The following is a 27,220-nucleotide window of genomic DNA, read 5'->3' as shown; positions in this document are numbered from 1 at the left end:
ATGTATACAAGAAAACATGATGTGGTGATGCTGGCATTGGACTGGGCTAAACACAGTAAGAAGTCTCACAACACCAGGTTAGAGTCCAACCAGTTGATAAACTGGTGTGAGACTTCTTACAAGAAAACACCCAGGATTCAGCTATACTACCCATAAAGATGGTAGGCTTTAGATCCGGTTTGTGGGTCCCTCTGGTTCATCTTCGTGAAGGTGATTCTTGCTGGCCATTTCTTCCTTTCTTCCTTCTCTGGTCTGATCTCGGTTGTCTTTTGCCTTGAGTCTTCGTTCCCAATATGTCCTGAATGCCTATTTTATCTCCCGTGGCCTTGTGTTTTTCCCATGTGCCCTTGGCCTTCTGCCAGTAGTATCGCAGGGGAGTGGTGTTTGTCGCCCAATGGTCTAGTTGATGACCTGTTGACAGGATATCTAAGCCTTCCCCTCGCGCCTTGGAGTCTGACCCCATTTAGACTGCAGATAATGATATTCCATGCGTGTCAAATAGGAGCGATGATCACTTGATGGACTATTAGGGGCTGATCCAGACATGCCCCAGCAGCCTGTCTGAGTTCTGTATATTTTGGCCAGGTCTGATTTTCTACAAGCTACTTGCTGGAACTGACTATAATTTAACTTAAAGTGCCCAATTCTTTAATTTCAAATGTCTGGGCTCAACTCCACAGAACTTAAGAATTTTTTCTCCAGAAATCAATTGCACAGTATGCTGACGATTTGGATGAAAGACTTTGCCCTTTAGGGATATTTGTTATCTTCCAAGACAAAGTGCTCAAGAAAGATGCTATGGAAATCACCTCAAAATTAACCGTTAGCACTTCTGCCTCTCAAGTAAAGAGGTCACAAAGCCTGGGCATCATTCTTTTTGAGGTTGGAAAGGGAAAAATACATTCATATGAGTTGCTATTTCAAGCATTCAAAAAGAAAACTTATCTGAAGTTTAAGGAGACAATCAAATCTTTATTTCGCAGAAAACTGATGGAAGAGCATCAATGGCTCCTGAGTATCATTAAATAAAGTTTTGTTGGAGGAGAAATAAATTGAACATTAATATCTGTCAATCCAAATAACACATTTCAATTTAGGATAATATTAAATGATTAAACATCAGGCACATTTTAATGGGTTAAAATATCTAAACAAAACAAAATATCAAAAGCAAAATGTGTTAACAGCAGGAACCACTTGGGAAGTTTTGATATTTGCTTTGAAGATATTGTGAGAATATCATTTTGGGCTGTGTTTATATAGGCCGGAATTTTACCGTCCCCCCCACCATGGGAATCAAAGCAGGCAGACTAGGGGAATGTCAGTTGACCTCAAGCAAGATTTTCCAGTTTTGGGGCAAGTGAGGCTAAAGGAGATGGGACAAATAGACCCACAAATGGGAACTGGAATAAGTCATTACTGTAATTCAATGGAATACATCAATCTCGTATCCACGTACATTCAAGGTAAAGCCAGGAAAGGGTAGATAAGACATTTCAAATTGATAGCTTTCTCTGGGAGGTATTTGTACATATCAAGAGAACTGCATTTGATGATGTGGCAAACATTCAAGGCATCAGGAACACGTAGGAGAAAATAAGCAAAGACTGCAACACAGACATCCCTCCGATCGTCTGGTTAGATCATCTGAAAGTCTAGAAATGGAATGGCTTGCTTCTGAAGGAAAGCGTGGCATGGTATTGGGTACCAGTGTAAGGCTGTAAATGTGATTTATTGCATGTGAAGTAACTAACATGCGAAAATGCACGGTGGCATCAAAGAACAGGTCCCAGATATGCTCAGCTATGAAATAGTTATCGTGGTGAGTAAAGTTAGACAACATTTTAAAATCAAAGTGTTCATATGAGTTCATATGTGGTAGCATAGAGGACTATTGAAAAATTTGAGAAAGAAGCTGCTGAGATGGGAAAAGGCTCCTTCAAGTATGCCAAGGTGCTGGATAAGCTGAAGGCTGAGAGGGAGTGTGGTATAACTATTGATATTTCCCTGTGGAAGTTTGAAACTACCAAATACTATATCACCATCATCTGGTCACAGGGACTTCATAAAGAACGTGATCACTGGGAACTCCCAGGCTGGCTGTGCTGTGTTGATCATGGCTGCTGGTGTTGGTGAATTTGAGGCTGGCATTTCAAAGAACGGTCAGACCAGGGAGCATGCACTCCTGGTTTTCACCTTGGGAGTCAAACAGCTCATTGTTGGAGTCAACAAGATGGGTTCCACAGAGCCCAACTTCAGCAACAAGAGATGTGAAGCGGGTGCAAGAAAATTGGCTACAATCCTGCAGGGGTGGCCTTTGTACCAATTTCTGGATGGCATGGGGACAACATGCTGGAACCCAGCAAAAAAAAATGCCTTGGTTCAAAGGTTGGAAAATGGACCGTAAGGAAGGCAATGCTACTGGTACCACTCTCTTACAAGCTCTAGATGCTATCCTCCAACACGTCCCACAGACAAGCCCCTTCGCCTCCCCCTGCAAAATGTCTACAAGATTGGAGGGATTGGTACTGTGCCAGGGGCAGAGTAGAGACAGGAATCCTGAAGGCTGGCATTGGGCGACCTTTGCTCCTGTCAACCTTTCCACTGAAGTGAAATCTGTTGAAATACACCATGAGGCTCTAGTAGAAGCAGTGCCTGGAGATAATGTTGGGTTCAATGTCAAGAACGTATCAATAAAAGATATTCGACGTGGAAATGTGGCTGGAGATAGCAAGAATGATCCACCTCTGGAATCTGGAAGCTTCACAGCCCAGGTGATCATTTTGAATCGCCCAGGACAGATCAATGCTAGTTACTCGCCTGTACTAGATTGCCACACTGCACACATTGCCTGCAAATTCTCTGAACTGAAGCAGAAGATTGACCGTCGATCTGGTAAAAAACTGGAGGACAACCCACAGAGTTTGAAATTGGGAGATGCTGACATCATTGTGATGGTTCCTGGGAAGCCTATGTATGTGGAAACCTTTTCTACGTACCCTCCACTTGGTCGTTTTGCAGTGCGGGACATGAGCCAGACGGCTGCAGTTGGTGTAATCAAGGCAGTAGATAAGAAAATAGCTGTAGCTGGTAAAGTGACCAAGTCAGCTGCAAAAGCCATGAAGAAACGAACCCAAATTGTAGTCTGTTTGAAACTAGCTGTGAAATAAAATCTCTGACCTCTATATATATATAAAAAATCAGAGAGTGGTAGGAGTGTGGAATGAGCTGCCAGATGAAGTGGTAAATGCGGGCTCACCTTTAACATTTAAGAAAAACTTGGACAGGTACGTGGATGAGAGGGGCGTGGAGGGATATGGTCCAGGTGCAGGTCAGTGGGACTAGGCAGAAAAATGGTTCGGCACAGTCAAGAAGGGCCAAAAGGCCTGTTTCTGTGCTGTAATGTTCTATGGTTCATTATCACCTACTCCAAAGAGAAATTGACTTTAAAACTGAATTAAACATATTGGTATCCATCAGAGGGAATAAATTAAAGAGGGATATGGAATGCAGATCAAGAGAATTGAGGGGTATGGCTAATACTGTCCACAGGATGAATGGAGGGGAACGGACAGTTCAAAAATCTTTTATTTCATGCCCGATCTGTTATTTGAAACATATGTTTTTACAACATGCCAACTTCAAATTAGCAGCATTTTTGCCAAAGAGTAAGGAGTATTGCTGAGTAAAGTGATCAGTGAGTGGAGAATCCTAATCCAAGTTGATAGTGATCACATTTTACTGGAAGCCTTTATATTTATTGTTGGTGGCAACTCAAGGTGATGATTCTGATAATTCGAGTTTGTTACTACAGTGTCTGATGAAGAAGTTGGGAAAATAAGCTTCGAATTTAGAAATACGTGGGTTTGTCAAGGGTCAATTCTGGGGAGTCAACAAAAATATTGTCTTCTCAAGATGCGGAGAATGTATGAAATGGCTGTCTAATGATTTTATAAAATCTTAAGAAATATATTGAATATTACAGAAATGGCTACGTAATTAGATTAATTACCCACCTGACAAACAAAAGAGAGTATAGGTCTGTTATCTCTGCCAAGGACTTGACTGTAGCACAGGCTCTGGTAAAGACATTTCTAAAGCCTGATAAGATTAAATCTCAAGTCTCATTAAAACTAACCAACTGAGAAAAGATTAACAGGCTATCCTAGCAAGCGATAAGCAAGATGATTTCATGGCTTCAGACAGAAACAGAGGAGGAATATTTATCCTTTCCTAATAAGTGACTGGAATGAAACATCCACCAGCCCCTCAAAATAACATATATAAATGGGGTCTCAGAAAAATCTTTTCTGGCAAATTAGAGCCTTTTTTTGTTGTATCTATGCCAGCTTTTGCTAGAAGATGACAAAAGTAGAAGAGGCAAATACCACCAGCTAAGGAGATCAGCAACACTCTGCTTCACCTGTCCATTCACCTGATCTGGAACTGGTAAATACTTCTCACCCATTATGGATCATATATCTTTTCTGTCAATTAGCTTGTGTGTCATATCTGGACTGTTGTTTCTTCAAACTGCTTTAAAACTACATGGCCATAATTTTTCAGTCTTCCTTCAATTCAGAGGACTGAGAAATTGCAAGCATTACATTGTTGTTCAAAAGGCATGCAAGATTATGCCCAGCAACTACAGACCAGTCAGTTTAACTTCGGTGGTGGGGAAACATCTATAAACCGTAATTTGAAATAGACTCAATAGTCAAATAAATGTAGGTTAATTAAGGGAACCTAGCATTGTTTTTTTAAGAGAAAATCATGTTTAACTAACTCATTGGAGTTTTTCAAATAAGGCAGAGAGAGTTGATGAGGTATACATGGGCATCCAAAAGACATTTGTTATAGTGTCCCACAACAGACTTGAGAAAAGTTACAATTCTTGGAATAAAGGGGATAATAGCAACATGGATAAAAAAACTTGGTGAAATGCACGGACAGTCAGTACAGACACAACTGGCCAAATGGCCTCTTTCTGCATTGTAATAATGCTGTAACTTCTTCCTTCAATCTCCATTTTAGATAACTTGTGACTCCCACATGAAACCAGAGTGCCTTTCCAGAAAAAGATTCAGTGCGTGCAGTTGTCCCATTCTTTACATAAAATTTATACCTTCCTTAACCACAGGAAAAGACTGCGCACATCCTTTAACAAATCCGTTCACCCAAATGAAAGTTGAATTTAGGCCTGCTAGAAGGAAATTTGGAACTGAGAAACCGGAGAAATCTCCCTGCATGTTCAGTATACCACCCACACCACTGCCAGCTGTTCCCCCCACTCCCAAACCCAGCCCCATATGTCATGTTTGAGCACCTCACTCCCTCAAGATGTGCGAAAGTGCTTCTGAAATGCAGTCCTGTTAGCATATAGGAAGGAAATTCAGTAACCAATTTGCACACAGCCGAGTCCTATAAACAGTAATGTCATTTCAGTATGCCTGGTACTACACTTCCAAAGCAATTCTCTACTCGGAACTCAAGTCATGGCAGGAGACACTCAGGGGGAAGCAGACATACTTTAGAGATGGCCTTAAAACATCTCTGAATAGATCAAACATCTCCACTGACTCATGGGAGTGTTGAGATGCAGAGGCAAATTCAAGGCATCACAGAGAGGGCAAAACCTCCCTTCAACCCGACCTTTGAGCATCACCTGCCCCACAAGTGGCAGAGTTGGTAGATCATGTAACAGACTTATCAGCATCTCAGAACCCACTGAACCTGAGCAGAAGCAAATCATCCTCAATCTGAAGGGATTGTCAAAGGTGAGTGTGACAACTAATCAAATAACCTGCTTTAAAGTGAAAGAATGATGGGAAGATGCCTGCGTTGGATTGGGGTAGACACAGTAAGAAGTCTCACATCTCCAGATTAAAATCCAACAGTTTACTTGGTAGCACGAGCTTTCAGAGCACAACTCCTTCATCAAATGAGAGTCTGGTGTTGAGACTTCTTAAAGTGAAACAAAAACAGAAAAATACTGGAAAATCTCAGCAGATCTGACAACATATGTGAAGAGAGAACACAGCCAATGCTGAGTATGGATGACCTTTTGTCAGAGCCGAAGAAGGGTTTGATGAAAGGTCATCCAGATGTGACACATTGATTCTATTCTCTCTTTATAGATGCTGTCAGACTTGCTGAGATTTTCCAGCATTTTCTGCTTTCGTTTCCTATTCCAGTATCCACGGTATTTTGCTCTTATTTTACTATTTTAAAGTAATGTTGATTAAGGAACTGATACTGCCCAGGACTCGCGCACTTCTTCAAAATAATGCAATGGGATTGTTTTTCCCCATCTGAGAAAGGTGTCAGTGTCAAATCTAAAAGAGTGGGTGAAGATTAAGAACCAGCCACGGCCATGGTTAAGTTGATCTTTCTCTGCACCCTAGCTATGACTGAAACACTACATCCTCTCCTTCCCTATGAACGGTATGCTTTGTCTGGATAACGGGCAAGAAACAATACCCTTCACTGTATTCGAACACGTGACAATAATAAATCAAATCAAATCAAATCCTGCTTACAAATAAAACGTCCTAATCTCAAAAGACCAAAGTCTCTTTCTTTGCCCTAGCTATGACATTTTGAACCAAAAGGAGGCCAAACTTCCCCCCGCTCAGTTAACCTACTTCTAAAAGCCAGTCATTTTCCGCCAGGTAACACTGAGCAACGGCCTCATCCGTACCGGTCACAACAGCGAATTCGGCACACAGACCCTCGCGGTGTCCGCGCATCATCTCTTCTTCCTCCTCCTCCTCCTCCTGGGCTGTCCCTGGAGGAGCTCCTTCCCCACCCGCCCCTTCATCCCGATCCTGGGCCTGGGCACCTTCTCCATCCTCCGAGCCCCCGAGCCGTGCTCTTTTAATCTGCGGTTCACTCATAGCCAGCAGCCCCGCTCTGCGCCTGCGCCGCTGCCGGCTGCCGGGATCCTCACCCACTGTACCCCGCTCTGCGCCTGCGCCTGCGCCGCTGCCGGCTGCCGGCTGCCGGAATCCTCACCCACTGCGCACAATCGGAATTACCCAAACTCACTGGAGGAGGTGAGGGAGAGGGCGGGGCGAAGAGCTGGTGAGCTTCCAGTCCAGCGCCCTCCGCAGGAAGGGAGGTTGAAGCACAGCAGCAATCCTTTTCCTCTTTCTGCTCCTACTTCATTGGTCTGGGCATCAACACATTCATATCTCTGTTCTGTCTCCTGATGAAGGGTCATCCAGACTCCAAACTTTAGCTCTAGTCTCTCTCCACAGCTCCTGTCAGACTTGTCAGATTTTCCAGCATCTGATTTCTTTTGATTTATTACTGTCTCATGTATTGGGATGCAGGAAGAAGTATTGTTTCTTGCCTGCTGTACAAACAAAGCATACTGATCATAGAGAAGGAAAGGAGAGTGTGCAGAATGTAGTCGTAGCTATGGTGTAGAGAAAGATTAACTTTCAGTCCACTCCTGTTCCTATCTCTTATGGTCTTATCCACACATTTTTGGTAGTGCTGCAGCCCACCACTCATGAACTTTGACCTCTGGGATTGTCAACTCAAGTTTCATCATCTGATCCTCCACACCCAATTGATTAAGTTGTTTTTTTCCTATTTTCATTGTTTTAATGACTCACAGACAGAAATGTTCAAAGAAAATGAAAGCGACACACAATTTTTTAATCGTCCCAAAGTGTTTTCTCCTGAATTTCACTCCGCAGTCCCCAGGAGATTAATGTATAATTAAGAGAGATTGGAGACCAGAGGACAATCCAGGAGGGTTGGCAACACTAAGAGGAGGGAGGGGGCAGGGGACACAGCTGGGGGAAAACAGGTTGATTGGAAAGCAGTCTGTGTGACCAGCGGACACCACAGAATCTTGCTTGCATCACAAATAATGAAGGCAAGATTATAACTTATTTGGGTTTATTTTTGAGTTATACTAATGAGCAATACTCTTGTGTGTTAACTCAAATATAAGAACATTGAACGACTCCTGCCACTTTTTAACCAATTCCCCAGTCTTGGCAAAATCTCTTCGCAACTTCCTTTGGTCTTCTAAAAAAAACTATTCATTTTATTTTAGCATCATCTGAAAACTTTGACACTGTTCCCTCCAAGCTTACATCCAAATCATTGATGTAAGCACAAAACAGATGTAACCCCAGAATCCAATACAAGTAGAAAACCACCAACCATTTCCAATGAAACTGAAAAATAAACTTCAAATTCTGTTCTCTGTTTTCTTCTGTCTGGTCATTTTTTAATAGTATGCTATCTTCCCAAATTCAATATCCCAAACATCCCATATAAGATAACATTTGGTACCTGTTCAAAGGCTTGTTCTACAGTTCATGTATACAACAGATGAGATACATTAAAGTAGGAAGTGCAATTGCCAATTTACAACAAATTGCCACATGAGCAATGAGTAAATGATCTATATTAGTGGGGTTTAACTCATGTGTCTGCTACCTTTGTCTTTCTAGGAGTTAGAAGTCATAGTTTTGGAAAACGCAATCAAAGGAGTCTTTGACTAGATGTTACAATGCATCTTGAATATGGTACACACTGCTGCCAAATTATGTTGCTGGTACAGAGTTGGACGTTAAAGGAATGAATAAGGTGCCGATCATGGTGCTGCTTTGTCTTGAGTGTTGTTGGAGGCCCCGCTACTCAACCAACCAACGAGAATGATTCCCATTGACTCCAGTTTTCCTAGGACTCCTTGATGCCACACCTGGGCAAATGCTGCCTTGATGTCAGGGCAGTCATTCTCTCCTCATACCTTGAGTTCAGCTCTTTTTTCCATGTTTGGGCCAAGGCTGTACTGAGGGCAGGAGCTGAGAGGCCCCAGCAGAATGCAAATACATTGGTAAGCAAATTATTGGTAAGTAAGTGTTGCTTTATAGCACTATCACAACCCCATCCATCACTTTGCTGATGAGTGAGAGTAGAGTGATGGGGTAGTTATTGAGTAGGTCAGATTTGTTCTGCTTTTTGTGGACAGGACATAAGTCGGCTGTTTTCCACATTGTTAGGCAGATGCCAATATTGTAGCTAAACTGGAACAGCTTGACTAGGGATGTGGCTAGTTCTGGATGAAAAATCTTCACTACGATTGCCAGAATGGACCCTTTGTAGTATCCATTGATCCCTCCCACCGAGAGGACATCCTGTTGCCTTGATATTCTCAACAATTCTTCCAAGTGGTGTTCAATATAGAGGATTACTGATTAGTCAGCTAAGGGAGAGTAATAGGTGGTAATCAGCAGTGTGTGAGAAGAAGAAAGTAATTCTGAATTAATTTAAACACTTGAAGCCAAATACTGAAAGATTGGAGCTGAAAGAAACAAGTTAGTAGATCTACAGCTAGAGTTATAACTTAAATAATTTTGAGAAATTCTTTAAAGTGTCTGAGAGAGATAAACATGAGCAGAGGCTAAAGTTATTTCATATTATTTGATTAAATAGTTAGTTATAAATGAAAAGAATATTTCACTGAAACAATTTAAAGTAAAAATTCATAAATTGTATTGAAAATAATAATCCAGTTCATAATTTTATTTTTGATTTTTAAACTAGGAAATTAATTTGGAATATTCTGAAGATTTATAAAGAATAGATTGTATTGGGTTTTTATAAGATAAATTTGGTTTGTAGATTATCGTAGAATCATAGGATCCTACAGTGTAGGAAAAGGCCCTTCGGCCCATCGAGCCTGCACCAAACACAATCCCACCCAGGTCCTACCCCCATATCCCTACATATTATACCCACTAATCCCTCTAACCTCCACATCCCTGGATACTAAGGGGCAATTTAGCATGGCCAATCAACCTAATCTGCACATCTTTGGACAGTGAGAGGAAACCGGAGGAAACCCACACAGACACAGGGAGAACGTGCAAACTCCACACAGACAGTGACCCGAGCCAGGAATCAAACCCAGGACCCAGGAGCTGTGAAGCAGCAGTGCTAACCACTGTGCTACTGTGCCACCCATTATATTTAACGCTTCACAAATTTATCTCAAGGCATGACACAATGAGAACAAGCAGTGCAGTGAGATTAGCTGTATAGGCCAATATGGGAATTTCTAGAAGGTTAATTCTAGTTACTTCAATATTAAAGTATTAAAGAGATCCACGAAGCTAAGTGTCTAGGAATAGAGGAGGGAAGGAGCAAGTGTTCCCATATTGTAAGGCCAAAAGACATAGGAGCAGAAGTAGGCCCATCGCACCTGCTCTGCCATTCAAAGAGACCATGACTGATCTGATATGATAATCTTCAACTCCATTTTCCTGCTTTATTCCTCATTACCCTTGATTCCTTTACTGATTAAAAATCTTAGCCTTGAACATACTTAATGACCCAGCCTGTACAGCTCTCTGTGGTAAAGAATTCCTTAGATCCACTATCCTCTGAGAAAAGAAATTCCTCTAGAACATTAATCAAGAAACTTCACTGAAATATTAATCAAGAAATCTTCTGCTAGAATATTAATCAAGAAATTCCACTAGAATATTAATCAAGAAACTCAGTTAATGTTCTGGGGACCTAGGTTTGAATCCTGCCACTGCGGATGGTGAAATTTGAATTCAATAAAAAAAATCTGGAATTAAGATTCTACTGATGACCATGAAACCATTGTCAGGAAAAACCCATCTGGTTCACTAATGCCCTTTAGTGAAGGTAATCTGCCATCCTTACTTGGTCTGGCCTACATGTGACTCCAAACCCACAGCAATGTGGTTGACTCTCAATTAGGAATGGGCAATAAATGCTGATGTGGGTAAATGCTGGCCAGCCAGTGATGCTCATGTCTCACCAATGAATAAAAAATATTTACACCCTGGCTGGGAGAATTGGTTCTACCTTATTCCTCCCAGTTTTCTCTTCATAAACTCCTTTGGACAATATGATGGTAATATAAAATGTCAAAATTTTGACAAGTTTGACTGTGTACCAGACCAGATGTGGAGATACCGGTGTTGGACTGGTGTAAACACAGTAAGAAGTCTCACAACACCAGGTTAAAGTCCAACAGGACATAAGTGGGCTTATGAACAGGATTGTTGGACTATAACCTGGTGTTGTGAGACTTCTTACTGAGTTTACCAGACCAGACACGTTCTTTATTTTTTTTTTAAAAATTAAATTAATGTGCAAGTTAAAATCCTGTAAAGGGATCTACTAAAAACGATGTCATTTTGAGGAGGAAAATGCGGCAGGATGTTATTGAATGGTTTAGTAAGGGGGGAGGAGCAGCGGAGACTGGGAGTCGCTCTCGCTGCCAGCGCTGTGTGAGTGTTGGTGCTGGGGAGGGGAGGAGTTATCAATCAGCTGGAAGTGTAACAATCCAACCTGTAGCGAGCGGAGAGGCTTCGCTGCGGCTCGCCTTGTGAAGGAGCTGTAGCTCCATCCACTGGAATCAGAGCGCAGGCAATGGCTGCTTCGACCTTGAACGCCCTGAGGCAGATGGTCCAGGGTTTGACGGGAGGAACCGGCTTCGATCGGGTTCTGAAGAAGGTAGAGAGCGTTACGGTGTCGCCAGCCCTTACGTGGAAAGCGCAGTCGGGGTTTAATCAGGAGCGTTTCAGGAGAGCAGCAACACCCCCCTCCCCCTCAATAAAACAAATCATGGAATCCCCCACAGGGCCCAAGGAGGCCATTCGGCCCGTCGACTCTGCACTGACTCTCTAGACAGAGTATCTTACCCAGGCCTTCTTCCCCCCCCTCCCTATCTCTGTAACCCCACACATTTACCCTGCTAATCCATCTAACTTACACATCTGGGGATACTAAGGGTGGGAATTTATGGCCCCGCTTGTAAAATCCTGCTCAAGATCAACAGACCTTTGTGTGGTCCGGCCCTCACCCTGTCTGATTCCTGTGGCTGGAGGATAAAATTCCAGCCTAAGGGTGACTTTAGCATAGCCAATCCACCTAACCCGCACATCTTCAGACTTTGGAAAGAAACCGGAGCACCCAGAGAAAACCCACGGCGAGAATGTGCAAACTCCACGCAGACAGTCACCGAAGGCCGGAATTGAACCCAGGTCCCTGGTGCTAACCACTGTGACATCTTTGGTCTGTAAACATCTGATTCAGGTGACCGTAGTTGGCTTTCTTAATGTGTCTTTAACATATTGCTGTGGAAAATGTTAATAATTCCCAGATAAAATTTGCAAGCAGTTGTTCCACTGCATTGAGATGATTTGAGGAAATTAGATGCAGGTTTGTTTTACTCTATACTGCCTGAAACATTAGCATGGGTGCAACTTATTTACTCCCATGGTCTATGTTTTACAGCACAACAAGTAAAGGTGATGCAAATACTGTCACATTTGTAATTTTGCAACTCGGAGTGCCCTTTGACCTTTGTGACCAGGATTTGAACGGAATTCAAATCTCCCTCTGGTGGCTGCAAGGGCAGGAAGTTAGAAGTAAAAAACAAAATTCTGAAAATACTCCACAGGTCTGGGAAATCTGCAGAGAAAGCTACAGAGTTTATGGGCTGGATTTTCATGGAGTTTGACGGACTCAGTGGGGATGTGACATTGTGACACAGTGGTTAACATTGCTGTCTCACAGCGCCAGGGACCTGAGTTCGATTCCTGCCTTGGGATCACTGTCTGGTGTGGAGTCTGCACGTTCTCTCCGTGTCTGCATGGGTTTCCTCTGTGTGCTCCAGTTTCCTTCCACAGTCCGAAAGACGTGCTGTTTAGGTGCATTGGCCATGCTAAATTCTCCCTCAGTGTACTCGAAAAGGCGTCAGAGTATGGCAACTAAAGGATTTTCACAGTAACTTAATTGCAGTGTTAATGTAAGCCTACTTGCGACATTAATAAATTAATTTTAAATGTGCAGATGGAGGCTGGGACTGACTCTGGAATCCCTGACTCTCTTTCCTGGCACCCCCAATTTTTACTATTGTGGGTTAAGAGTGAGGGCTGGTGCCACTTTTCTGCCCACCTGACCAGTCCGTTCATATCTTCCTGCAGTCCTACAGCTTTCTTCATCACTATTAACCAGATTGCCAATGTTCATATAATTTAAAAATTTCTTAATCATTAAATTATTGATATATACCACAAACAATAAGGGATTCAGCAATTAGTCCTGCAGAACCCCACAGCCTTCCAATTACAGAAGCACCTGGTGACCATTACCTCTTGGCTTCCTGCCACTGAGCCAGCTTTGGATCCAACTTGCCACACGCGTGGATCGTGAGCTTTTAAATTTCAGACCAGTCAGCTACATTCGGCCTTGTCAAAAGGCTTGCTAAAATCCATGTGGGCTATATAATCACACCACCCTTATCCACCCTCCTTGTTACATCCTCAAAAAATTCACACAAATTTTTCTTCACAGATCCATGCTGACTGTCCTTGATTAATCTATGTTCCTCTAAACAGTGATTTATATTATCTATTTTTACCCGTAATTTGCCCACCAGCAGGGTTAGGCTGACTGGTATGTAAATGACTTGATCTAATGCTTCCTGTATTTTTTAAACCATAGCACTGATAGTGGCCCTCTTTTATCATGCCTCTAGCCAAAGAGAATTGAAAATTATGGTCAAAGCCTCTGCTACTTGTTCCCTGCTTCTCTTAGCAATCTGGGTTACAATTCACTCAGGCCTGATGATTTATCAACTTTCATGTTTGCTTAACACCTTAATACTACCCCATCCGATAATTTGCACTTCTCCTTAACCACAACATCTGTTTTCTTCCCCTCTATGAGAACAAATTAAAAATATTCATTACAAACTATTCTCATGTCTTCCATCTCCAGACACATGTGTCTTTTTGGTCTCTAATTGGCTGTACTCTTTACTTAATTATCCTCTTACTCTTTATGTATTTATAAAGCATCTTTGGCTTTTTCAATATTCTTTCTGCCCATTCTTTGCTATTTTAGTTTCTTAATTTCACCCATGCACATTCTAGGCTTTTGACAATAGTGAGCTCCTTACATAAGCTTTCTCTTTTCTGCTTCACCCTACTCTTTGAACTTTGGTTGTTAATTCTTTGACATCCATGGGGTTGTAGATTTGTAAGTCCTACCCCTTTTTTATTCTTGTCTTTGAAAGTTGGCCAGTTCTTGGGTGGAGATGCATTCAGGTGAAGGGACTAGAATATGTTTGTAAAAGGTTGAGAAGATTTGGGAGTATTATATCTGGGCATCATTTTACATGTGTAATCAATTCTCACATCTGTTATGCATTGCTCTAGCCACAAATATGGAGGAAATTCAAGGCCCTTTTTGATTAGTCACAAACATTTTATCACCTTGTCAACAAAACTGAAACCCTCATTTTTATTTTGCTTTTACTTACATTGTCCATCCAAAGCAAGTGGTGGTTGATTCAAAGATGATCTCTTGTTTTATGACCCACTCAGATTGCAACTTTCCATGTCTGGAACACAGCCAAGTCATACTGTTACTCTCTCCACCACCACCCATTCCCCCCAACCACCTCACCATTTATCTGTTAAGCCGTACTCCTTGTTAGCCTCCAATTTCACTATAAGCTTCAGTGAATCCAAACCCTGCACATTGCCCTCCAACGCTTGGAACCCAAGATTGCCTTGCAGTTGCTCGTGGGTGCTACCTTCTTTGAATGTAGAATCATAGAAGGAGATCATTCAGCCCATCAAGCCTGCATCATAACAATGCTACCCAGGCCCTATACTCGTAACCCTAAGTATTACCTTGCTCATCCCCCTGACACTAAGGGGCAATTTATCATGGCCAATCAACCTGGCCTGCACATTGTTGCACTGTGGGAGGAAACCAGAGCACCCAGAGGAAACTCATAGAGACACAGAGTGAGCATGCAGGCTCCACAAAGTGATCCGAGACTGGAATTGAACCTGGGTCCCTGGTGCTTTGAGGCAGCAGTGCTAACCGCGGTGCCACTGTGTAAGCTCATCCAAAAACCTGCTATCAAAGTCCTAACTTGCATCAGGTCCAATTCAGCCATCACCCCTGTACATGCTTGTGTACGTTGGCTCCCTGTCAAGTCACACCTTGATTTTACAATTGTTATTCTTGTTTTCAGATTTCTCCATGGCCTCACTTCTCCCTACCCCTATATTCTCCTTCAGCCTCACAACCTTCCAAGATGTCAGTGCTCCTCTAATTCTGACCCCTCGAGCATTGCTCATCCTAATTACTCCATCAGTATTGGTCTGGACTTCATAATAATAAAAGCAATATACTACAGACGGAATAGTGTCATGTGGACTTGTAACATCAACTCCGTTTCTCCCTACATAGATGCTGCCAGACGTGCTGAGCTTTTTCCAGTGTTTTCTGTTTTTATTCAGTCATGTTTTCACCTGCCAATGTCCTAAGCTCTGGAATTCCTTCCCTAACCCTTGCTGCCTCTCCACCTATCTTTCCCCCTTAAAGACACTCCTTAAAAGCCAAATGTTTTGGTCATCTGTCATTTTTTTTGTGGCTCGAGTCAAATTTTATTTCATAATTCTCCAGTGCAGTGCCTTGGATTTTTTACTCTTACTAAAGGCATGATATAAATAAAGATTGTTGCTGTCTTTGCATTTTTAGGACACTTTAAGAAATATGCAATAAACACAGTTTTGTAACTTTCGGGTGAGATGAAGAAAGAGCAAACTCACATTTATACATTGCCTTTCAATTAATTTACAACCAACGGAGTACTATTGAAGTTCTTGATTAATGAAGGGACTAGGGGTTATGGAGAAAAGGCAGGAGAATGGGGATGAGAAAAGTATTAGCCGCAATGGATTGGCAGACCCGATGGGCCGAGTGGCCTAATTCCGCAGCTATGTCTTATAGTCCACTGGAGGTATAATAATTGTCTCGTAGAAAAGAAGGCAGCCAATCTGCGCACAGAAAAATCCCTAGGAGATTGTTAATGTCCATCTGAGAAGGTAGACAGGGCTTCAGTTTAAGAAGTTTAATGAACTATCCTCACTGTTTATCAAAAGAGTACTTTTAAAAAGAAATCTCATTTCAGAATGGAATCACAATTGTGCCTTTTTCTAGATGACCATTGTTTCAGCGACTCCTCAGAAATTAGTCTGTGAAATGAAAGTGGAAGAGGAACATGTGAACCGAGCAGGAAATCTACATGGAGGACTGACTGCTACTCTTGTGGACGTGGTATCAACGACAGCCTTACTTAATACTGAACGAGCTCTGCCAGGAGTTAGTATAGACATGAACATAACGTGAGTGAAATTTTCAGAATTTACTCAAAATAGCTGAATGTTTTGGTGACATTCTAGCAGTACTGAAGACTTACTGTACAGAAACTGAATTCACTGCCACTTGCTCATATAAGTAGTAGTTAACCATATCCAAAAGGGATCATAGACATCTCTCCCTATTAGAGAGAGACAACTGGTTAAATGGCTTGAAGAGCAAGGCATGAATTACTGTACCATGAACTACTCCAGTTGAACCCATTCCACTGGCAGTATTCCGCGCCCCACTTTTTCCATCAGGCCAACTGAAGTAACCGAGTTCAGGATTATTTTTAAATGTAAAATGTAGTAGTGTTGCCATAAGGATGTTTAAACGATGTGTATATTTGTTCGAGATTAGAGCTTTAAAAAAGCAGAGCATAGATTCACATAGTACAGAAGGAAGGCACTCGGTACACTATGACATGAAAACACTATTGAGATGAATTGGATAGCTATCCAATTCACTCCAGTAGTGTTTTCATGTAATGAACACCTCAGCTAGTTTGCGCCAAACAATGTCCCACAAACAGCAATGAGGTAAACTGTTAACTATCCTGTTGGTTGAGCGAGAACATATTGCCTGGGCAAGGCACCAGAAATAACCCTCCTGCCCTCCTTTGAAAAGTGCCTTGGGATATTTACATGCATTTGAAAGGGCAAATGGGGCCTCATTTGGATACTTCATTCAAAAATTGATGCATCTGATAGAGCATCGATCCTACTCTATCACTGGAATGGGACTCGAACCCACAATCTTCTGATTTCAGCTGAGTGTGCTACCAATTCAATTACAGTTGAAAATGGATGTGAACCTTGAGTATACCAGTCATTTCAATCTATATATTAATGTGGCTGGATCAACTTCTTCCATACTGATCAAATAATACAGGCAGATCAATTAAAGAACAACATGGAGAGTGTTCTTGCTGGAGATATTTATGAGCAAAAGGACCCTGGCCTGCCATCTGGAAAGTGGCATGGTGGCACAATGGTTAGCCCTGCTGCCTCACAGCACCAGGGACCTGGGTTCAATTCCTGGTTTGGGTTATTGTCTGGGCGGAGTCTGCACATTATCCCTGTGTCTGCATGGGTTTCCTCTGGGTGTTCCGGTTTCCTCCCACAGTCTGAATGACACGCTGATTAGAGCATTGGGGATGCTAAATTCTCCCTCGGTGTAGCGAACAGGCTCCAGAGTGTGGCGACTAGGGGATTTTCACAGTAACTTCATTGCAGTGTTAATGTAAGGTTATTTGTGACATTAATTAATAAACTTTAGCTTTAAGCATGACTGCGAATTAGATTGGGAGGAAATTGCACAATAGGATTTATTAACATTAATATCCAATAACTGCTATGGCTTTCTCAATAGCTGGAAATGTGTCATTGTGCAACTTAACAATATTCCTCTTTGTAGGTATATGAATGCAGCTAAACTGGGAGAAGATATTCTCATAACTGCTCAGGTGCTAAAAGAAGGTAAAAGCCTTGCATTCACAACTGTGGACTTGACAAGCAAAGTAACAGGAAAACTCCTTGCTCAAGGCCGACACACAAAGTATTTGGGCAGCTGAACAATTTCTTGATGCTCGCAAAATGTTCCTATTGTCCCTGTTACTCTGTCTGAGAAAAATGTAACGCAGAAATTAAAGAGTTTAATTTCACATTTTGCAGATTTTGCTTTCAATTCAGTTACCACATGTCCATTTTTAGTCTTATTGCTGAAAGTAAAGACAAAAAAATTTGCACCCCAGGCCAAATTTAAAACTGCCAGATAATGATCCACCCTATTGATGCTGGGCACTTAGATTTCACTACATTACGTTATGTCAACTAGTTTCAGACAGCACCATTGAGTTTAACTTGTGAATGCTCTCTTTACCCAGGATCAAGAACAAAAAGTACAGGCACCATTCAACATTCAGGGGCTGTGAAGAGAAGCAAGATAGTGCTTCCGTAGGGTCCCTTTTGTAAGAACTGGTAGACTATGGGGACAGTCTTATGAAAAAAATTCTAGGTTCGGAATGAGTGTGAAAATGGGAGAGTTTTGGATCCGTTTTTTTCAGCGAGTCCAAATGTCGAATCTTATGTGCAGGAAAGGATTCTGCAATCCATTTCTCGCCAGTATGGGAAGTGGTGAGGCCTAAGTCACCAACAAGCTGGCTGATGGCAACAGAGAGCGCCATTGCACGTGTGTAGGTCTTTGCTCTGAGAGCATCAGAGACTTATCACACAGTCTCTGCTGCTGTAGCTGGCCTCAATAGGTAACCCCCCCAGCCCCTGGCACAAGCGCAGGACTCCACAGCCATTTGTAACTACCTCCCCACTTCCCCATCCGGAACTGGAGACTCTACCAGAGAGGCCATCACATCTGGTCCCCGTTGATGGGGGACCATATGTGATCCTTGCCAGACAGAACCTCCCCCGATGAAGCCACACTGGCAAGTGAGCCCAGACAATACCGACCCGAAATTAGTGGGGCTCACTAATTTTATTTAAATTATATGGAGATTCAATTTAACTAATTTATTCAGCCACATGCATCGGAAATAGGCGCGAGACCAATCATGCCAGATATCTGGTGCTGGTAAGATCGCGAGAGGTGAGAAATTGAGCATGAACTTGATCGCCCCTTGTTCTCCCCACTAATGGTAACTGACCTGCTGGGTGTTGCCTGTGTTTTCTGTTTCATTTCCATAATCTGTAGTATTTTATTACTTCTCTCCTTACCCAGGTTGATTTAAGAGTGGGGTCATTCCATTATTAAGAACACCCAAACAGAGAGAAAACATTGGTGCAAGATACTATAATGGAAATTAAACCAAGAAAAGTGAATTCCTTAAGGAGGGTTAATTACGATTATTTCAAAGTGAGCATTTCAAAGTCGTATGAACATACCTGATGATATGCTAACTGGCTTTATGCTTCCTGAGTAAAAACAGCTCAGAAATGTGTAAGACCCTTGTAAAGAGTTAAAGCCAAGGCTTACATTTCTGGATTTGGTGTCATTTATCCTATATTTCATCTGTGGCATTTTTCACAGACAGAATTTAAAAAGCCTCTTCTTTTGGAATCATTTTTGTGAAGTAAAGCAGGCTCTAGACAGTCTAAGAAATTAATAATGCAAAATAAGGAAATAGCAGATGAATTGAACAGACGTCTGTTTTCACTGTAGAGCATACAAATAACATCCCAGAAATAAGTGTGAATCAAGAGGTGAAAAAGAGGAAGGAACTTAAAACAATTAGAATTACTAGGGAAAAGACACTGAGAAAATTATTAGAACTGAAAGCTGGTGAGTCCCCGGGTCCTGATGGACTTCATCCTAAAGTCTTAAAAGAAGTGGCTACTAACATTGTAGAAGCTTTGGTTTTAATTTTCCAAAATTCCGGAGACTTTCGAAAGGTCCCATCAAATTGAATAATAGCCAATGTGACGCTTCTATTCAAGAAAGGAAGGAGACAGAAAGCAATGAACTACAGGCCCATTTACTTAAAACTGTTACGGAAAAAATGATTGAGTTTATTATTAAGGAGGTTCAGTGGGGCAGAAAATCTCACCACAATCAGGCAGAGTTAACATGATTTTGTGAAAGGGAAATTATGTTTGACTAATTTGTTGCAGTTCTTTGAGAAAGTAAAAACAACATGGAAAATGGAAAACCTGTGTAGGAGATGTTAAGAAACTCAAACTTATCTTGGAGGTCAAGAACTCCCACTCCTGATGAACCTTGGACTTTCTGTGCATGTGCAGTCTGGGAGCAGGCTACACATGCACAGTTCACATTTTTGCATTCTTCTTGCCCAGAACGTATACTGTGCACCTGCTCGTGCAGGAAAGAGAAGAAGTGTGTGAAAGCCCAAATCCAGTGACTAGTACAGAGCACCAAAACTAGCAAGCATCCCAGAGGGAGAGGGGCTAGGAGGGGGACAAGGAGAGGCCCCAAAAGAAACTCCCAGGTAAAGGATGAAAACAGGGGACTGAAACAGGTCCCAAGTAAGTTCAGCTCCAAATTAGAAACAAGGGCTACAGAAAACAGAGTAAGTGAAGTGGACTTGGGAAAAGCATTGGCAATCGAAGAGGATTCAGAAGAAGCCCTCATGATACAAAAAGGCAGCTAAAGTTTGGTGACTCCATGTTACTGGTCATTGAGGCATAGGTAGAGCTGTTCTGGTTGGCACAGCAAAAGAATTAAAACTGTGTGTATAAGTTGATGCTAAAGTGTACTTGGAAGGCAAGACTGAAAGCCTGCGAAGTTGGCTGTCATAGGAGCGACTCGTGGGGAGAATTCCAGGTGAGATCTTCAAAGGTGAAGATTGACAATCCTCGTGAGAGAGATGGAGAATCAGTGAGATTGGTTGACGCACAGTGTGACTAATGTCTATGTGGACTGCTGAGAAATCTATGAATCTGTTTTGGTTACATTTGTCCTTTATTGTATAGTGTGGTGTGCCTGACCACAGTTTATCTGTTAATTCATATGTACCTCATACTTACCTTGGATGTTAGAGTATAAAACATTGTAACTTGTTTTATCATTTTGACCTTGTATAGTAAAGTGTATTTCTGTTTGTTCAAAACCTGCGGAATTTTGTGGCTTTTTGAACCTCAAACTTTGTCGAAACAAAATGTTATTAGTGCCTACTGCAACAACTTGAGGATCTGGCTAAGGATCATAGCATGAGGGAACATTAGCATGAATAAAGGATTGGTCAGTTAACAGGAAACAGACAGTCGGCATAAATTGATCATTTTTGGGTTGGCGAGATGTGACAACTGGCATGCCATAGTATCACTGCTGGGGCATCAATTATTTACAATTTATATCAATGACTTGGATGAAGGGACCAAATGTGTGGCTGCTAAATTTGCTGATGACACAAAGATAGATAGGAAAGCAAGATGTGAAGAGAACCCAAGGATACGGATATAGCAAAGGGATATAGAAAAGTTAAATGAGTGGGCGAATTCTGTCCGAAGGAGTGTACAAGTGGGAACATTTACACATTTGAAGGAAGAATAGAATCGCAGCATATTATTTAAATGGAGAGGGATTGCAGAACTCTGAAGTAAAGAGGGATCTGGGTGCTCTGGCAAATGAATCACAGAATATTAGTATGCTGGCACAGCAGTGTTTCAGAAGGCAAAAGAAATGTTGTCATTTATTTGCAAGGGACTGTAATATAAAAGTAGGGATGCTTTGTTACAGTTGGAAAGGGCAATGATGAGACCACATCTGGGATATTGTCTACAGTTTTGCTCTCCATATTTAAAGAAATGATATAAATTAGAAGCAGTTAGAGAAGGTTCATTCAACTGGAATGGGAAGGTTAGCTTATGAAGAAAAGTTGGACAGGCTGGGTCTGTATCCATTGGAGCTCAAAACAAAAAAAGGTGATCTTATTTGTATACAGATCAGCCATGATCTTATTGAATGGCGGGGCAGGCTCGAAGGGCTAGATGGCCTACTCCTGCTGCTATTTCTTATGTTCTTATTGGAACATACAAGATCTTGAAGGGATTTGACAGTGTGGATGCTGAAAGGATGGTTCTTCTTCTGGAGGAGACAGTTTTAAAAAAAGAGATGTCTAATTTTTCCAACGAGGATTTTTTTTTCACTCTGAAGGTCATGAGTCGTTGAAACTCTTCCCCAGAAAGTCTTGGGAGACAGGATCATTGAATATTTTTATGGCAAAGGTAGATTGACTCTCTTGTTATCCTAAAATCTAAGGTTATCAGATTCAGGCAGGAATGCGGAGCTGAGCTCTCAATCAGATTTGCCTTGATCGTATTGAAAAATGGAACAGGTTAGAGCGGCCGAATGGCCTGCTCCTAATTTGTATACTCATATCAAAAAGGTAGGTGGAAATAGAACTGAACCCAACATGAAAGTCAGTGGGCTATTTGTTTATTGCAAATTTGACACAAAAGTATTTTCTTCCTCAATTGATAGCGTGCAGTTAGAAAAGGGTACAAGAAAGGAAAGCCAGAATTCATTATAGCACAAAAAGGTGCCATGCAACCTGTTATGTTTGTGCTGATTGGCACCAAGTGAATTGCTCCTTCAATCTCCTCCCTTCTCCCTGAAGCCCTGTACATTCTTCTTCTTTAGAAAATAATCAAAATCCTTCTACATTGCCTTGAATGAATTTTACTCTACCACACTCTCAGGCAGCACATTCCAAATCCTAAGCTGCATGAAAAGCTTTTTCCATCATGTCTTTTGCCAGTTACCTTAAATTTGTTCTCTCTGGTTTTTGATCATTCCACCAATGGGAACAGTTTAACCCTATCTACTCTGCCCAGAGCCCTCATGATTTTGAATACTTCCATCAAATTTCCTCTCAACTTCCCCTTTGCCAAAGAGAACTGTCCCAACTTCTCAATCTGTCCACATAACAGAGGCTCTTCAAACCTAGAACGATTCTTGTGAATCTTTTCCACACTCTAATGCATTCACATTCTACCTAAGATGCCTAAACTTGATTCAATACTCCAGTTGAGTCTGAACCAGTGTCTTATACAGGTTTCACATAACCATGGTTTTGTACTCTGTGCCCTATTGATAAAGCCCTAAATGCCATATGCTTTATTATCCATTCTCTGTATTTGTTCCATCACTTCTGATGATTTAAAGGTCCAACTCCTGCTCCTGCTTTAGCATTGTATCTTTTATATTGTGTTCCTACATTCTTCCTACCAAGATGAATCACTTCATGCTTCTCTGCACTAAATTTCATTTTCCACTTGTCTGCCAACATATCTCAGTTCTTTTGAAATTCTAAACTATCTTCCTCACAGTTCACAATATTTTCAAGTTTTGTATTGTCTGCAAATTTTGAAATTCTTTTCTGTAGCTCAAGGTCTAAGTCATTGATCTACATCAGGATGAACAGGGGTCCTAACAGCGACCCTGAGGAACTCCACTATAAACCTTCCTCCAGCCCAAAAATGTTAATCTTTACTCAGTTAACGTTAATCTCTACCAGATCTGACAAAGGCTCATCCTGACTTGAAACTTTGGCTCTATTCTCTCTCCACAGATGCTGTGAGACCCGCTGAAATTTTCCGGCATTTTCTGTTTTTGATAATCTTGACTCTTTGTTTCCTGTCTTTCAGCCAATTTCATATCCAGGCTACTACTGCCCCTTCTATTCCACAACTCCAGTTTTGCTCAGAAGTACAACTGCTGGGCAATGCCACAATCTCATGAAAGACTCCCCTCCTAACCCTCAGTAAAACATGCAGCATTCTCCCCTCCTGGCTCAAGATGCCCATGCATATGCCCTTCTGCCCAATGCTCACTCTAGAGATGGTAGCCATTAACACAGGCCAGTCACCAACAGAAGGCCCAGAGGCTGCCAGCCAGCTCAGTGAAACTGCAGTACCAGCTTCTGATAAAGTCTTTCCATTCATCTTCGCCTTGGGCAAACTGCATGGTAGTTAGCATGAAGGACCTGGTGTGCTTTATCATTCTTTTTGATCTGAAAGTTTAAGTTCCATAAAGATTGCTGAAAAAAAGACATGCTGTTGAATGTTTTTTGTCTTGCACTTATCAGGCTGGTTTACAAGAACGCCAACAGTAAAGGGACCATCAATTTATACTAATAAGAACATAAGAAATAGGAGCAGGAGCAGGCCATCTAGCCCTTCGAGCCTGCCCCGCCATTCAATAAGATCATGGCTGATCTGAAGTGGATCAGTTCTACTTTCCTGCTTTCTCCCCATAACCTTAATCCCTTGTCTGTCAAAAACCTATCTACCCATGACTTAAATATATTTAGCGAGGTAGCCTCCACCACTTCAACAGGCAGAGAATTCCAGAGATTCACCGCCCTTTGAGAGAAGAAGTTCCTCCTCAACTCTGTTCTAAACTGCACCCCCCCGCCCCTTATCTTGGGGCTGTGCCCGCTAGTCCTGCTGTCCTTTGTGAGTGGGAAGAATCTCTCTACCTCTACCCTATCCATCCCTTTCATTATCTTATACGTCTCTATAAAATCCCCCCTCATCCTTCTAAACTCCAACAAGTACAGACCCAGTCTATTTAGTCTCTCTTCATAGTCCAACCCCCTCATGAGAAGAGTGCTGATTAGTTGGCAAGTGTATTCTGATTGGTAGAGGTGTTGCCATGGAGAATGTGCCACTTATGCATGCTAGAAGCTACATATATTCACACAGGGCCTTGTCCTTTGCATGTCCATTCATTGCACCTTTTTCAATGAATCAAGTTTGGAAGACAGCCATTCCCTGGTTTATTCCCCATGGCAATGCCTTGACTAAAGATAAACTGCCTGGTTTTAATTTGAACAAAAGTTTGGCAGCTAACCGTTCCTTGGCGCGTTCCCCATGGCAATGTCTCTACCAGAGTCCACTTGTTAACCAAATAGCACCCTCTTCTCATATACTATAAATCTTTGCTGTCTTTACTCTTAGTATTCCAACAATCCTGAGTGCAAGATGAAAAGCTTTCACAGCATTGTCTCTTCCGGGAATATGTAGTTCTGCACTAGCAATGACTAATTTATAGACATGTTAACCAAGCATAGCTAATCTGAGATTTGTGAGATATACACAAGGTAACAGCAATACAGGCTGTCTTTCACACCAGTAAATCCACAAATTTTATTTGCGTCACCAAATCTCATGAAACTGATATTCAACAGTTGTGTTTTACTAGTCAATAAAACATGTAACTGCAGCATCTGGAAGGATTATATAAAAATAATGTGGGGTATTAGGATTAGTCGAGGTGGGTCAGATAGACACCTTTGAGTTATTTGCACTCTGCTGATTTTTGCCCATCTCCTCTTCATTGTTCCACTGATGGTAGCCATGTTTTCAGCTGCCATGGCCCTCAGCTCTGGAATTCTTTCCTTAACTCTCACTTAATTGACAGGCATTTAAAGAACAAATAGGTGAACTCCAGAAATGGTTTATCCCTGTTTGGCCCAAGAGTGGTCAGGGAATTGTGGCCAATCCATGGCTTACAAGGGAAATTAGAGATAGTATCAGATTCAAGGAAGAAGCATACAAATTGGCAAGAAAAAGAAATAGGCCTGAAGATTGGGAGCACTTTAAATTTCAAAAGAGGACCAAGGAACTAATTAAGAAGGGAAAATAGAGTTTGAAGGTAAACTAGCGTGGAACATAAAAACTGACTGTTTTATAGATATGTAAAGAGATGAAGATTGACAAAACGAACGTAGACCTCTTATAGTCAGAAACAGGAGAATTCATAACAGGGAATAAAGAAATTTGTACTTTGCTTCAGCCTTCACAAAGGAAGACATGAATAATGTACCAGAAGTGCAGAGAGAAACAGGTTTTAGTGAAGAACTGAAGGAAATCAGCATTAGTAGAGAAATAGCTTGGGAGAAATTGATGGGATTGATGGTGGATAAATCTCCAGGTCCTGATAATCTTCATCCCAGAGTACTTAAGGAAGTGGCCTGGAAAGAGTAGATCCATCCATGTCTGTGTGGAGTTTGCACATTCTCCTCATGTCTGCATGGGTTTCCTCCAGGTGCTCTGGTTTCTTCCCACAGTCCAAAGATGTGTGGGTTAGGTGGATTGACTATGCTAAAAAAATTTGCCCGTTAGAGTCCTGAGATGCATAGGTTCAAGGGATTAGTGGGTAAATACGTCAAGATATCGGGGTAGGGCCTGCGTGGGATTGTGGTCAGTGCAGACTCAATGGGTCAAATGGCCTCTTTCTGTACTGTGGGGTTTCTATGATTCTATGATCTGGTTATTTTCCAAAATTCTTTGGATTCTGAAATAGTTCCTAAAGATTGGAGGATAGCAAATTTAGAGAGAGGTAGAGAGAAAACAGGGAACTATAGACCACTGAGCCTAATGTCATTACTAGAGAAGTTAGTAATAGAGTCTATTATCAAGAATTTCATAACTTGGTATTTGGAAGGCAGCAGCATAATCGAAGTTAGCATGGATTTACAAAATGAAAATCATGCTTGACGAATTGATTGGAATTTTTTAAGGATCTATCTAGTAGAGGAGATCAAGGAGAACTGATGGATGTGATTTATTTACTTTCAGAAGGCTTTCGACAAGATCTCGCATAACAGATTACTATGGAAATTGAAGCACATGGGATTGCAGATATCTCAAGATGGATAGAAAGCTGGTTAGCAGATAGGAAGCAGAGTTGGCATAAATGGTCTTTTTCTGATTGGCAGTCAGTTACAAGTAGGGTTCAGCAGGGATCTGTACTCAGACCCCAACTGTTCACATTAAATAGTAATAATTTGGAAGAGGCAACGGAATGTATTGTCTCCAAATTTGCAGATGACACAAAGTTGGGTGGGAGGGTGAGCCGTATGAAGGATGCAGAAATGCTTCAGCGTGATTTGAACAGGCTGAGTACGGGCATGTGCATGGTAGATGCAGTAAAATGTGGATAAATGAGGTTGTCCACTTTAGTAGCAAATAATAGATACCGATTACTACTTGAATTACGACAGATCAGCCATGATCTTATTGAATGGCGGGGCAGGCTCGAAGGGCTAGATGGCCTACTCCTGCTCCTATTTCTTACGTTCTTATGAATGGGTGTAAATTGAGAGGTGGATACTCAACAAAACTTTAGAGTCCTCGTGAATCAGTTGTTGAAAGCGCACAGGTATAGCAGGCAGTAAAGGCAGCAAATGGTATGTTGGCCTTCATAGTGAGAGGATTTGAGTATATAGATAGGGAGGTTTTACTGCAACTGTATAGTGCATTGGTGAGGCCACAGCTGGAGTATTGATTATTGTGTGTAGCTTTGGTGTCCTTATCTGAGAAAGGATGTCCTTGCTCGAGGGAGTACAGCAACGGTTTACCAGGCTGATTCCTGGAATGGCAGGTCTGTCATATGAGAGACTAAGTCAGTTAAGGATTACATCCACTGGAGTTTAAAAGAGGGAGAGGGGATCTCACTGAAACTTCTAACAGGGTTAGACAGATTAAATTGAGAAATAATGTTCCCACTGATG

At 41.7% G+C, this 27,220-nt stretch overlaps 2 protein-coding genes and 1 pseudogene across 4 annotated transcripts in view; 2 read left to right on the top strand and 1 right to left on the bottom strand.

Annotated features, from left to right (window-relative positions):
• tdp2b (tyrosyl-DNA phosphodiesterase 2b) overlaps positions 1-6,911 on the bottom strand; it is a 33,697-nt gene extending 26,786 nt beyond the window's left edge. The window contains exon 1 of the mRNA XM_080203857.1: positions 6,645-6,911. Coding sequence (XP_080059983.1) covers positions 6,645-6,896 — 252 coding nt within the window. The 5' untranslated portion in view covers positions 6,897-6,911. The remainder of the gene's footprint in view (positions 1-6,644) is intronic.
• LOC145351729 (elongation factor 1-alpha, oocyte form pseudogene) lies at positions 1,885-3,170 on the top strand (annotated as a pseudogene).
• A 4,366-nt stretch (positions 6,912-11,277) lies between the features above and the next one.
• On the top strand, positions 11,278-17,893 carry acot13 (acyl-CoA thioesterase 13). 3 transcript variants are annotated; one of them, XM_080203844.1, is made up of 3 exons: positions 11,278-11,291; positions 16,030-16,214; positions 17,647-17,893. In XM_080203844.1, the coding sequence occupies exons 2-3, from the start codon at positions 16,030-16,032 to the stop codon at positions 17,801-17,803; spliced, it is 342 nt and encodes a 113-aa protein (XP_080059970.1). In that variant the 5' UTR covers positions 11,278-11,291; the 3' UTR covers positions 17,804-17,893. The 3 variants fall into 3 exon arrangements, with proteins under 3 accessions (XP_080059970.1, XP_080059952.1, XP_080059960.1); XM_080203826.1 differs by lacking the exon at positions 11,278-11,291 and adding an exon at positions 11,315-11,517; XM_080203834.1 differs by lacking the exon at positions 11,278-11,291 and adding an exon at positions 11,550-12,099.
• The last annotated feature ends 9,327 nt before the right edge of the window (positions 17,894-27,220 follow it).

The sequence above is a fragment of the Carcharhinus amblyrhynchos genome, chromosome 2 (assembly GCF_965287045.1).
Source record: "Carcharhinus amblyrhynchos chromosome 2, sCarAmb.v2.hapA, whole genome shotgun sequence".
Classification (NCBI taxonomy): domain Eukaryota; kingdom Metazoa; phylum Chordata; class Chondrichthyes; order Carcharhiniformes; family Carcharhinidae; genus Carcharhinus; species Carcharhinus amblyrhynchos.
Note: the sequence above shows the minus strand (reverse complement) of the source record. Positions and strands in the feature narration are given on the sequence as shown.

Excerpts from the sequence above, each read along its gene's own strand:
- acot13 (XM_080203826.1), top strand. The coding sequence starts at position 11,434 with ATGGCTGCTTCGACCTTGAACGCCCTGAGGCAGATGGTCCAGGGTTTG. Across the intron at positions 11,518-16,029 it reads TCGATCGGGTTCTGAAGAAG|ATGACCATTGTTTCAGCGAC; the intron begins GTAGAGAGCGTT and ends GCCTTTTTCTAG. Across the intron at positions 16,215-17,646 it reads AGTATAGACATGAACATAAC|GTATATGAATGCAGCTAAAC; the intron begins GTGAGTGAAATT and ends TCCTCTTTGTAG.